Source organism: Danio rerio, chromosome 18 (assembly GCF_052040795.2).
Source record: "Danio rerio strain M-AB ecotype USA chromosome 18, GRCz13ab, whole genome shotgun sequence".
Taxonomy (NCBI): Eukaryota; Metazoa; Chordata; class Actinopteri; order Cypriniformes; family Danionidae; genus Danio; species Danio rerio.
This window is the reverse complement of record NC_141038.1, coordinates 2,392,501-2,406,372: the sequence shown is the minus strand read 5'-3', so window position 1 is coordinate 2,406,372 and position 13,872 is coordinate 2,392,501. Positions and strand designations below refer to the sequence as shown.

The 13,872-nt window shown below is 36.0% G+C and overlaps 1 protein-coding gene across 5 annotated transcripts in view; it reads right to left on the bottom strand.

The window, feature by feature from the left end:
- Window positions 1-7,359: 7,359 nt before the first annotated feature.
- kctd15b (potassium channel tetramerization domain containing 15b) overlaps window positions 7,360-13,872 on the bottom strand; it is a 48,795-nt gene continuing 42,282 nt past the window's right edge. For 4 of the 5 annotated variants that reach the window (XM_087291885.1, XM_087291882.1, XM_087291884.1 and 1 more), the window contains exon 5: window positions 7,360-8,155. In XM_087291885.1, coding sequence (XP_087148011.1) covers window positions 7,997-8,155 — 159 coding nt within the window. In that variant the 3' untranslated portion in view covers window positions 7,360-7,996. 5 annotated transcript variants of the gene reach the window in all.

The window sequence follows — 13,872 nt, the reverse complement described above, 5'->3', positions numbered from 1 at the left end:
GACTTGATTTCTTAACCAAGCATTGGGTCAACAAATACAAAAAGACAAAATGCTCAACTCTTTAAATTCAGCATTTAAATAAATAAATAAATAATAAATAAATAAATAAGTAAATAAATAAATAAATAAATAAATAAATAAATAAATAAATAAATAACAAATAAACAAACAATAAATAAATGCATAAATAAATAAATAAATAAATAAATAAATAAATAAATAAATGAATGAATGAATGAATGAATGAATGAATGAATGAATGAATGAATGAATGAATGAATGAATGAATGAATGAGTGTCAGTATAACTTTCAGAAACCAAGACTTGATTACAATTTGAAGAATTCAGTTCAGATTTTGCATTTTTTAATAAAACCACTTAAGCATTTTTAATTAAAACTGGAAAATAAATTCAGAGAAATAGTCAATTATTCTAAAGGGGGCGGGGGGGAACACATTTCTGACAAAACTTTTTGTTTAAATAAAGTCAATATATTATTTCAGAAACCAAAGTTTGATTTCTAAAGATTTTAAATCCATAACAAAGCATTGAACAAATAAAAAACAAAACAAGACAACAATGCTAATAATTCCGGTTCTTCAGTGCATTCCCCATCTCGTGTGCCTGATAAAACCCAATGGTTTTGCTCAGTTTTAGTGTGTGCTTCTGTTAGTTCTCTGTGGTGTAGTGTTGGGTTTGCCGTGATGATGTCAGAGAGCTCAGATCTGTGTGATCTTTCAGTCTCTCGCTCTTCTATGCACATCAGTCTGTCTCTGTGTCTTCACAAACTCTCCGTCCAGCCACTAAAAGCCCAAATAAATGCATTTTATACTGGATTTCTATCTGGCCGCTTGTCGGTTTTCTCTTCATTTCATCACAAAACAAGCACAAGAGCCTCTGTCCAAACGTCTCCATCCTGCTCTTCTGTTGTTTTCCACTTTCTTTCTTGCGCTTTGTAGCCAAACCATGATTGGGACTCTCTTCATATTGTGTTCCTGATGTGCACAGCTGGAATTTAATGTTTGGATCTCTGGATCGTTTTGTATATATTGTTTACAAGACCTTGTGTTTATTAGAACTCTCTTATTTTTGGTAAATTCTGTACATATCCGGAAATATTTCTGTTTGTGTGAACATACTTCTGTATTTGTACCTATTTTGTAAAGGAATAAATAAGCTGTTTACTAAACTTCAAACATGTTGTTTACGTGTGTGTGTGTGTGATGGACATGATCAGCAGCAATACTCAGGTAGGCTGCGGCACGATGCTAAATTGGTAATAATGGACCCAAAATGTCCAAAATCTCCCCCATTGTATTTGTAGCCTCAGTTTCCTGTTCTTAGCTGACAGGAGCGGCACCCGGTGTGCTCTTCTGCTGCTGTAGCCCATCCGCCTCAAGGTTGGCCGTGTTGTGTGTTCAGAGATGCTCTTCTGCAGAGCTCGGTTGTAACGAGTGCTTATTTCGAGTTACTGTTGCCTTTCTATCAGCTGGAACCAGTCTGGCCATTCTCCTCTGACCTCTGGCATCAACAAGGCATTTGCGCCCACAGAACTGCCGCTCACTGGATATTTCCTCTGTCAGACCATTCCCTGTGATATGTTTGTGCGTGAAAATCCCAGTAGATCAACAGTTTCTGAAATACTCAGTGCAGCTCGTCTGGAACCAACAACCATGCCACGATCAAAGTCTTTTAAATCCCCTTTTTCCCCCATTCTGATGCTCGCTTTGATCTGCAGCAGATCGTCTTGACCGTGTCTACATGCCTAAATGCATTGAGTTGCTGCCATGTGAAATTTTTGTTAACGAGCAGTTGAACAGGTGTACCTAATAAAGTGGCCAGTGAGCATTGTAAATCTAAATTTAGATTTATTTTTTTTACTTTCTTTAAATCGAAAGAAAACATCTATGCAAGCAATAATGCTATGCAATTTTGCATTTTTAAATTTTACATAATTTAAATGTGATAAAAATGTAAAAGAATTCCTATTTTTATATTTTATTCTACATATAAGTTATATTTCAATCGTATAACAGTTTTCCATTTATCATTTAATTGTCAGCTTAAAGACGCCTCTCAGGCATTGCTCAGGTGTGAGTTTCTCAGAGACTTCATCAGTCAAAATCTTGATGATTCTGTGGGTCTCGTCTATCAGATCTGAGCTTTATTCTGTATTCTCTATTGGATTCGGATCAGGTGATTGGCTGGGCCATTCTCCAGCTTGATTTTCTTTCTTTGAAAGCATCTGAGAGTCTCATTGGCCGTGTTTTGGATCACTTTCTTGCTGAAATGTCCACCCTAGTTTCATCTTCATCCTCCTGCTAATGTAGATGTTGGACTGAAGCAGCTCATACAGGACTTTCTTCATGTGTTCATTTCATTTTATTACACATAACTTCATTTATAAAGTAATTAGTTTTGTTTTATTTGCATACATGGATTTCCTTGGCTGTTACCAACATCTGGTGTAAATTTCAAGCCAACGGCACCTTTGAAAATAAGTTTTCTGTCAAAAATGGTGACGTTTAATACTTATTTCCTGCTATATATATATATATATATATATATATATATATATATATATATAAACAAAAACAAAAAAGAAATATATATATATAAACACACACACACACATATATATATATATATATATATATGTGTGTGTGTGTTTATATATGTATATTTCTTTTTTGTTTTTGTTTATATATATATATATATATATATATATATATATATATATATAAACAAAAACAAAAAAGAAATATATATATATAAACACACACACACACACACACACACACATATATATATATATATATATATATAAACATTCCTGATAAAACCACAATCAACCATAAAATACACTTCTTGTAGTTTTTTTTTAAATCATAAACCCATGTGAATATTAAGTTTTACAGAAGAGGATTGATAAACACAGGTGATCAGGTGAATATTATGCCTTTTTTATTTTAGCAAATATGCAAGTAAATAAAAAAAAAGAAGACACTGTAAATAAACACATGCCCTTTAATACCACAGTCTAATTATTAACACATTAAATAATGACAATTTTCACCTTGGTAGACATCTTGAAATGCTGAAGATTTTTTTTTTTGTCATTTATATGTACAGATCATATTGCTTTGCTTATTGTAAGTCTTGTATTAAAGCAGTGTCGCGTTCTCTAGTTTTGGGGTCTGTTTATAAAGAGAAATTCAATGATTATACAAATAACTGTACATAGAACCAGCGTTTCTGTCTGATCAACAACATGGAGAGTCATTTAACATATGAAGATGGTTTAGACTCGCTAAAGCTGGGTTTCACCACAGAATGGAATTAATTATAGTGGTAAATGCAACTTTGTCACAAGTCTGACTTTTCCACTCACATGTGCAAAGGGTATATTTTACAATAATGCAAAATAAGGGTCAGAATTGCAAGATTTTATAAAAAGAATTGCAAGATTTGTGGGTGTTGAACTCAAAATCGTAAGAGCAAATAAATTGTTTTTTTTCTTTTTTTAAATGAGAAGATTTTAAAATATTTTTTAAAGCCTATAAACAACTGCAAAACAAACAATTAATTTTTTCAAAACTAAAAAGTCAGAATTAGGACAAACCTTTACGTTGCAAATGTAAAATAAAATTGAGCATTGCAAAATCTACATTTATATCACGCTATTCAGGTTTTGTTCTGTCTTGTGTTATAGTTATGTTATAGTATAGTTATGATTTTTTAATTAATTGAAATTGTAGAATTGTGAGACAGTTGATAAACTCAAAAATGCATAAAAATAAAATGAAATTGAGGGGAAAAAGACTATATTCTTATACCAAATATATATATAAATCTCTCAATTTGGCAGAAATAGCACAAATGTGAGATTTAAAAAAAGCCAACATTCAGAACACACTTCTACCCTCAGAATTAATGCATACCGACTTAATATTAACTTGCAAATCTAACAATAAAGTCAATTTGGACAAACTTGACCTTTTAGCATTGCAAAATTTACATTTATATCTTGCTATTCAGATTTTGTTATATCTCGCAATTTTGCAGATACCCTGTAAACTCTTCAATGCAATCAAACTGAAATGGTAGATATAAAACGGCTGCTGTGATTCAGTATTGTGAGCTGAAACCCAAACTCTCAGAACTAAAAATTAAAGTTAAAATAAAAAGTTCTGAGAGAAACACTTCTGTCAATTATGAGACCACCATGATTACTAAAACAATTATAAAATAAGAAAAAGAGATCTAATAATTAATACATTTTGAGCTGGAAAAGTCAGAATTGTGATAAAAAAAATGACTTTTTTTTGTTTAAAACACTCAAGTCTGTGTTGAACTCGCAGTTATGAGGAAAACATTTCTATAAATTATATATAATATAAAAGAATTCAACTTTAAGTGGGGGAAAGTCAGAATTGTGAGCTAAAAATGCAATGTTTGTTGTCATCCTGTGCTAAAGATCATCTTGTGAAGGGGTTTTGCTCAGAGCTGAACTGGACACAAGTGTGTGTTTTTCTCTCCGGTAAATGTGGACGTTTGAGCTGTCAGACTGTGTGTGTGTCAGTCTGTGTGTGTTTGAGTTTGTAAAAGTGCTGCTGAAGATCTTCTGTATGTCTGAACAGACGAGGAGAAGCTGACACACACACACGCACGCACACACGCACACACACAAAGTGGGCTAATGAATATCCATTATTCATCCTCAAAGTTGGTGCGTCTCCTCATTCTGTCAGTCTCATCCTGACTCTATTAAACACACACCGAATTCTCTCTCACACACACACACACATGCACACACACACGCAGTAAGTGCAAATCAATATAATTATCAACACTAAAGATCTCTCCAGTCGCTGCTCCAGACAGTTTGTTCGTCACACATCAGACTTTCTCCATACAGTCCAAAAGATTGTTGTCTTTCCAGCACAAATACTGAATCGTTCTGAAATCTGACTTGAAGCGTCGCTTTCTGATGAAAAATAAATCAAAGTTGACCTTATGCTTAAAAAAAGACGACACTTTTTTCATTTTTAAATATTTTCCAAGTGCTGTTTCACAGAGCAAGAACATTTTGCACACTATTTCCTGCTGTATTTTTTCTAAAAGTATAATAATACTAATAATAATAATAATAATAATAATAAATATATGAATCATAGGGGCATCATGGTGGTGCAGTGGGTAGCACGATCACCTCATAGCAAGAAGGTTGCTGGTTTGAGCCTCGGCTGGGTCAGTCGGCATCTCCCCGTGTTGGCGGGGGTTTCCTCCAGATGCTCCAGTTTCCCCCACAGTCCAAACACATGCTAAAGGGCAGGAGCTCGCAAACTATTGTAGCCTGCAACCCCTAAAATAACAATGCCATTGACTCGCGACCCCTAATATCCCCTCAAGTGATTATAAATATATAAACCTTGCACCCAACGGTGCACATACACCAATAGACCCACGTCTATTCATCATTTAATTTTGAAGAACGCCACTCGGAGAGCATCCTCCATGTTCAATTGTGGCCCGTATTTATGTTTACAGTTTGCGAGTGTCGTAAAGATGTCAGAAAGTTTAACCTGATGCCATAAAATCAATGTCTGACACCAATGCTGTGTGTTTAATATAGTGTAATCACCCCTGGGGTGGCAAAAACAAAACATTTGGAAAGGCTGAAGGCTTTTTAGTTGCATGTTGTTTACTTAATATTCATTTTTAACATGTTAACAATGTCACTATTAATTACTATTATGTTCTCCAGGAGTTAATGGATCAATCATGGTAACTTATAGTTTAATAAAATGTTGATTTTTGGAAATCGCCTCATTCTCACGCAAACCCCCTGAGGGGTCCCGACCCTCACTTTGAGAACCCCTGCTATAGGAGAAATGGGTAAGCTAAATTGTCCTTAGCGTATGTGTTTAAATAAGTGTGCATGGGTGTTTCCCAGTGATGGGTTGCAGCTGAAAGGGATGAATGAATAAATTATAAACTTTTTTCAACAGAGCAAGGGCGTTTTGCACACTCCTTTGTTATAGTTTTATAAAAGTTTATACTAATAGTAATAATAGTATATATATATATATATATATATATATATATATATATATATATATATATATATATATATATTTATATATATATATAGTAAATATATATATATATATATATATATATATATATATATATATAGTAAATATTTATATATATATATATATATATATATAGTAAATATTTATATATATATATATATTTATTTATATATATATATATAGTAAATATTTATATATATATATATATATTATTACTATTAGTATAAACTTTTTAAACCTAGTTAAGCCTTTAACTTACTATTTTAGGATTTCCGCCTGGATTTTGCCTACTCAAATTTAAAAGCTTTCCAAATCCACATGCAGGGGTGTAAATGCAAAAATTTGGTCTCATTTTAAAGAAAACCCTTTGAATTTTCATAAAACACAATTGAAAGTGTGTAAAATATCTGTATATGTTGTCTGTGTTATAATAAACACCTAAAAAAAGAGGCGCTTTTGTATATATTTTTTTTAAACTCAAATGTGAAAGTGTATCTTTTAGGTTGTGTGTGGTCTAGCGTGCTGTAATTAATGTTGGTGGTTCCTGCAAATGTCTGTAATCATAGGAAAAAAAAAAATGTCTCCACCGTAATCTATGCAGATGTTATTGTATTATAGCTGATGAGAGGTGCTGTACAAGCCACAGGGAGCGATCATTGTTTTCATATTTCACTATTCTTTTGTTTGATCGAACATAATTCACTGTGTTTGGAGCACGTCAGACATATAAAAGCATTACTTATGCACATCAGCTCAAAAACAGAGGAGAATGGCCCTGAAGCGCACAGCATAAGGTAAGAGATGAGCTGTCTGTGCTATCTGGGGCTGCTTATTGATCATATATGTATTGTTTTCACTTCTGCGCCATGGAAACACCGCGATTCATTCGACAACTGTTTGATATGAGAATATAATTCAGTAAAAAGAATGCTAGAACCGTATGAGCACCGGCAAGAGCTTTCATTTGAGCTATAACTTGTACATGTGTCATATGAAAAATATGAAAATGAACCAATGTTCAATACCCAGCTCGGGTATTCAAAATACTGTGTGTTTAAGTGTAAATAACTTTTGTACAGTGTAATAAAAACCAAAGTGATGCATATGTGCATAAAATATAGATTCTACACTTTCAAACGAAACCACTTACAGGGGTCTGGTGCAACGCTAGCCCTTTAAATCTTAAAGCGAAAGTCGATGACGTCACGGACCTGGTACCAGGCCGCAGAGTTTAACTGGTTAAATGTGACCTTAAGCTGAATACTAGTGTCTTGAAGAATATCTAGTCTTATATTATGTGCTGTCATCTATTATGTTTAGAAATGTGTTGAATAAAATCCTTTCAATGTTAAACAGCACTTGGGAAACATTTCAATAATGTTGTCTTCAATATATATATATATATATAACTCGTCATTTTAAAGGAATGTTCAGATGTTTGTACTTGAAAATAAGATAAACCCGCTTTTGATCAGAGCTCTGGGGATGTGAAATGTTTGCAGATCTGCTTTAAGATTATGGTCTGTCTCTGTGCACAAACACACATTAATGAGCCTTTTTTTTTTCTTCTGACAGTTTTGTCCTGGCAGCTCCAGCGTTTCTCAAAGTTTCTCCTTCATTCTTCAGGTAATAAAAGAAAAACACAAAGTTGTGCTGCGCTCAGACATCACGGCTCTAGACGTGAAAAAGTCCAACTTTAGAAACAACAAGGTTGAAATGAGAAGAGAAAAACACACACACACACTGCACCTAGGGGCGTGGCCTTATTCCATATGCGTAAAGTCATCCTCTGATTGGTGAAGTGGGCGGAGCCGGAAGTTCTTTGGGCTTTCTTTTTTCTTTTTTTCAGAGTACATTCCCCGTTTGAGTCTGTGTGTGTGTGTGTGTGTAGCCGAGGTTTAGTCCAGCGGCTCCTGCTTTATCCTGATGGGTGTGTTTGTGTTGTGACTCCGCCGATCTTCACGACACAGAACATATTCGCTGAACTGAGACGAGTCCACGCCACCACCACATGACGCCGCCACATTGAAACCCTTCTGGAAGAGACGCTCCAGCACCTGAAACACACACACACATCACATTACACATTAAAAACACTGACTAAACATCACTACTAATTCATAGAACAATATTTGTGTTAATATATCATAAACTTATGTAATATAATGTAATATAACAAGTGGTGGGCTGTTAATGCGAGACTCTTATCAGGCATTTAAAAAATATGGCCGTTAATCTACTCTCAGAGTTGAGAATTATCACAGTAGAACAGTTTCTCAAGCAGTTCATGATGCAATCTGGAAACAGGAGATAAGCCCCTGGTCTAATGCGCCACCTGGCTTGAGAAACCCATTCTCAAAGACTTACTTTAGTCATTATTTGGGTAGCACACATATTCTGAATGCCTTCGGCAGAATACAAATGAGCCATTTTAATCTAGATTAATTCCAAGATTACAGTGAGATTAATCTAGATTAAAAAAACTAATCTATGCCCACCTATAATTAATACACACTTCAATTGTGTTAATAGCATCACAATATCAACTTCATAAAAATGTCACAGGGTTTTTTGTTTAATTGCTTCACCTTAGTTCATTTTTATTTATTTATTTATTTATTTATTAATTCCAAGATTACAGGGAGATTACTGTAGATTAAAAAATAACCTTTGCCCACCTATAATTATAATATATTATATTTACAGTTGAAGTCAGAATTATTGTTATACGTGAATTGGGTAGGCTAAATTCCTCCAGGTTGGGGGTCAAGCATTGGGCTGACAACTCCCCTCGTAAAAATAAGATGTTACGAAATATGTTAAGATGTTACCAATATGGTGCAGCTAAATATCAACGACCCTGGGAATGAGCAAATAAGTGGATGAAGCTGCTGTTTAGAGCTTGATAGCGGCCTCTGTTTAATCTGAATCACACACACACACCATGGTAATATTAATGACATGATGTCACACGTGCAGCAGGGAAGAGTTCTGACTTCTGGCAAAGACAATGAAGAGCAGACACATGCAGACGTGATCAGGACAGGTGAAACACACACACACACACACACACATGCAAGTGTAGGAGAACGTGTACATGTGCAAGTGAGTGTTTGCGTGTATGAAAAATTATTGCGTGTTTGAATGCATGAATGTGTGATTAAGAGTGTGTGAGTGTATATGTGCGTGTTTGCATGCATGTGTGCTAGCATGAGTGTGTGATTAAGAGTGTGTGAGTGTATATGTGCGTGTTTGCATGCATGTGTGCTTGCATGAATGTGTGATTAAGAGTGAGTGAGTGTATATGTGCGAGTTTGCATGCATGTGTGCTTGCATGAATGTGTGATTAAGAATGGGTGTGTGTATGTGTGTGTGCGTGTTTGCTTGTGTGTGTATATATGTGCTTGCATGAATGTGTGATTAAGAGTGAGTGTGCGTGTGTGTGTGTGTGTGTGTGTATGTTTGCATGCATGTGTATATGTGCGTGTGTGCTTGCATGAATGTGTGATTATAAGTGAATGTGTGTATATGTGTGTGCGTGTTTGTATGCGTGTATGTACATATATGAATGTGTGATTAAGAGTGTGTGTGTGTGTGTGTCTGTATGTATGCATGCATGTATGTACTTATACGAATGTGTGATTAGGAATGAGTGTGTGCTTGCATGAATGTGTGATTAAGAGTGTGTGAGTGTATATGTGCGTGTTTGCATGCATGCGTGCTTGCATGAATGTGTGATTAAGAATGGGTGTGTGTATGTATGTTTGCATGTGTGTGTATATGTGCGTGTGTGCTTGCATGAATGTGTGATTATAAGTGAATGTGTGTGCGTGTTTGCATGCGTGTATGTACTTATATGAATGTGTGATTAAGAGTGAGCGTGTATGTGTGTGTGTGTGTGTGTTTGCATGCATGTATATGTGCGTGTGTGCTTGCATGAATGTGTGATTAAGAATGAGTGTGTATATATATATATATATGTGTGTGTGTGTGTGTGTGTGTGTGTGTGTATGAACGTGTTTAAGAGTGAGCATGTATGTGTGTGTGTGTTTGCATGCATGTATGTCTAAGAATAAGCATGTGTGTGTTTTAATGCATGTGTGTGTATATGTGTGCGTTTGCGTTTGCTTGCACGTCTGTTTGAAAGTGAGCATTCCTGTAAAGTGTTGCTGTGTGTTTGTATCTGTTGGGAGCATGCATGTGTGCATGACAACGCGTGTTTGTAACTGTTGTGTGTGTGTGTGTGTGTGTGTGTGTGTCTCTGTCAGTGTGATGGAGCGTCAGTGGTGTTAATGTTGATTCTGCTCCTCCATCACTGTGAGATATGGACAGATCTGGACAGCTCCAGCTTTGAGACAGTACGAGTGTGTGTGTGTGTGTGTGTTTCCTCAATCTGTTCATCTCTCCGTCTTCATTCATCTGCTTCCTCTCTCTCTCACTCTGTCTGCTGGTGTGTTTCTTTAAGAGCTGATGGTCAACTTTACAAGTTTTCACAGCAAAAACATCTCGATTATTACATCTAATGCAAAACTAGATATAAAAGCAGCAAATACACTCGCCGGCCACTTTATTAGGTACACCTGCTCGTTGACGCAAATTTCTAATCAGCCAATCATATCGCAGGAACTTAATGCATTTAGGCTGCTGTAGCCCATCCTCCTCAAGGTTGGACGTGTTGTGTGTTCAGAGATGCTCTTCTGCAGAGCTCGGTTGTAACGAGTGCTTATTTGAGTTACTGTTGCCTTTCTATCAGCTGGAACCAGTCTGGCCATTCTCCTCTGACCTCTGGCATCAACAAGGCATTTGCGCCCACAGAACTGCCGCTCACTGGATATTTCCTCTTTGTCGGAGCATTCTCTGTAAACCCTAGAGATGGTTGTGCGTGAAAATCCCAGTAGATCAGCAGTTTCTGAAATACTCAGAGCAGCCCGTCTGGCATCAACAACAATGCCACGCTCAGTCACTTAAATCCCCTTTCTTCCCCATTCTGATGCTCAGATTGATCTGCAGCAGATCGTCTTGACCATGTCTACATGCCTAAATGCATTGAGCTGCTGCCATGTGATTGGCTGATTAGAAATTTGCATTAATGAGCAGTTAGATAGGTGTACCTAATAAAGTGGCCGGTGAGTATATTTTCAACAGTATTTCAGAATGCATGTGTGCATTAAAAAGCATCTGCTTTCTTGATCACTCCTATTGATATTACTTCATTATGGATTTACTGTTGTCTCCTGAATGAAGAGGCATTTACTTCATGTAAAACTAGAAACCCAGCTTCATCCGTTCTCAGAAACGATGCCGTTTTAGAAAAGAAAGTGAGTTTGAGCAAGCAAACACAGTGAGGGCAGACTGAGGGACACACACACACACACACACTGCAAACACACTCAAAATGTTGTGTTAGTTGATGCAGCCAATTAATTATATTGCAAGCCATTTAGAAATCTATAAAAGAAGCATAAAGGGGTTGAGGCTGTTTGAGAAACTGTAAGTACGGTATTAAAAAATGCAATACGTGTATTTGAAGCGCTCTGGGCACTGTTACGTTCGAGTCTTCTTTAAAAGGGGAAGAGCTGTGTCTTAAAAAGAAGAAACCTGTAAATTATGCATTTCATTTTCCAGCCGCTCTTTTCTTTTCTTCTCGCTGTTGCTTTTTGTTTTTGGGGGAGTGAAAAAATATGGCTGCGCTTGAAAAGGCTTTTAGTTTCGCTGTTTTTAAGGAAAGGTGTGTATTAATGTGTCTTACGGGTTGGTTATACACTAATAAAATGTTGTAAAGCCAATTTTTTTTCAACCCTTTAAAATTAACGAATTATTGGTGTCCATGTAAACTTACTCTGTGACATTCATAGCAGGGACAAATACACACACATATACACACACACACACACACACACACACACACACACACACACACACACACACACACACACACACACACACACACACACACACACACACACACAAACACATACATACATATATATTAGGGATGTGCGGAGCAGCCGGTATTTGTATTTGTATTTGTATTTGTTGAGGGGGGAAAAGTATTTGTATTTGTATTTGTATTCGAGTAAAATTCAAAATGGCGCAGAAATATATATTTTTTCTATTACACTTCTAATTTACGTTATAGTGAAAGTATTGTTTAATTATACCCATTATATAAATTATAGATATGCAATATTGGCTGTTGTTTTTGAACATGTGATAAGAAATGTCATTGAAAAGAAAATAACATAGAAGCCATTATCTCATCCATGGTTAAACCAACAACTAATTATTTAGTACAATATACCATTGTGAATATTATGAACCCCACCACCACCGTTCTTGCTGAAGGACACTGAATAGACAGAATAAAAACAAATAATACTTTAAAAAACTGTTCTTCTTCTGAAAGAACTTTTTTCCAATGGACAGAATTCCAAAAATAAGCTAAATAAATCTAAATAAAACCCTGCCTGGGAGATCTGGCAGAACAAAAGTATTCTATATAATACTAAAAGATGCAGCCCTGCTATTATCATCTGCCAGCCACAAAAAAGACACAAAGTTTGTTTGTTTGTTTATTTAGAGATATCTGCAAATATTTTTCAATGGAAGTCAATGGAGGAATATGACTAGTCAGTCATAATATATTTGCAGATATTTCCAATCTGAATTATAATTATGACAAGTCAAAATATAATTAGAGATATCTCTAAATATATTTATGGATAGTCTCAACAAGGTTTAAATGCTAAAACGGCTTGCCATACGCACAGTGGCACAGTGGCACAGTGGAGATTTCTCTAGTTATATCGTTTCAGTCGTTTGTTATACAGTGACATGCAGTCAAATATTTCGCCAAACAGTCCTTAGGGATGCGGTGAAACGCAGTCAGATATTCGCAGAACAGATCCGCCACTTTTGGCGCGCATAAACAATCATAAAGCTCTCGTGCTGCAGGAATGAGGAGGTCTGCTGAAGGCGCGCAGCTGACGTGCAGTGAGGAGTTTGCGTCTTTAATAAACTACGGCAGTTTGCGATCACTGAACAGTAAGAATGATTAATAAATCCATATGAAACAGTCCCTTAACAGTCACGTCTCGCTTTCAGTTTCGGGCTTTGGCGCGTTTTGCACTGAGCGTGTCTCTCTCTCCAGGGCCGGATTAACCAATGGGCCTTATGGGCACAGGCCCAGGGGCCCGTGCGCACCAGGGGCCCCTGCGAGGGGGGAGAAAAAAAGACAATTTCGGAGTGTCTTTTTAGGCTAATTGCAAATAGCGCATCTAGTTGGACTAAACTATTCAGGGTTTACGCCCATCGATGCCTGATTGATAGAGATAAGATGAGTAAAGAGCAGTAAAATAACACAGCCGCAGTGGCGCACCTTGTTAGGCACACGGCATCATCTTTTGACGCGATTAATCATAATTTCGGTTCGAATCCACCATCAGCTGAACTCGTGCTACTTTTTTTTCTCCCCGTTACATATCAGATTGGAAATATATTTATTTTTAACAGGAAAGAAACATTTTTTTAAAATAATGCAAATGTGATATAAAGTCACAAGTGTCTCGTGGGTATTTAATAATGTTTAGCCTTATTATAGGCACCTGCCGCGCCTCCCTCTCTTCAAAAACTCTATTGCTCAGACAACTGTATTTCCTCTGAGCAAAAAAAATCTCGATCACATATTAATATTATTATTATATTTAAATTGCCTTTCTTTCTTTAACTAAACAGAAAGCTGTAATTGGTCAAGTGCGGAAACGTCAGTTTTGTA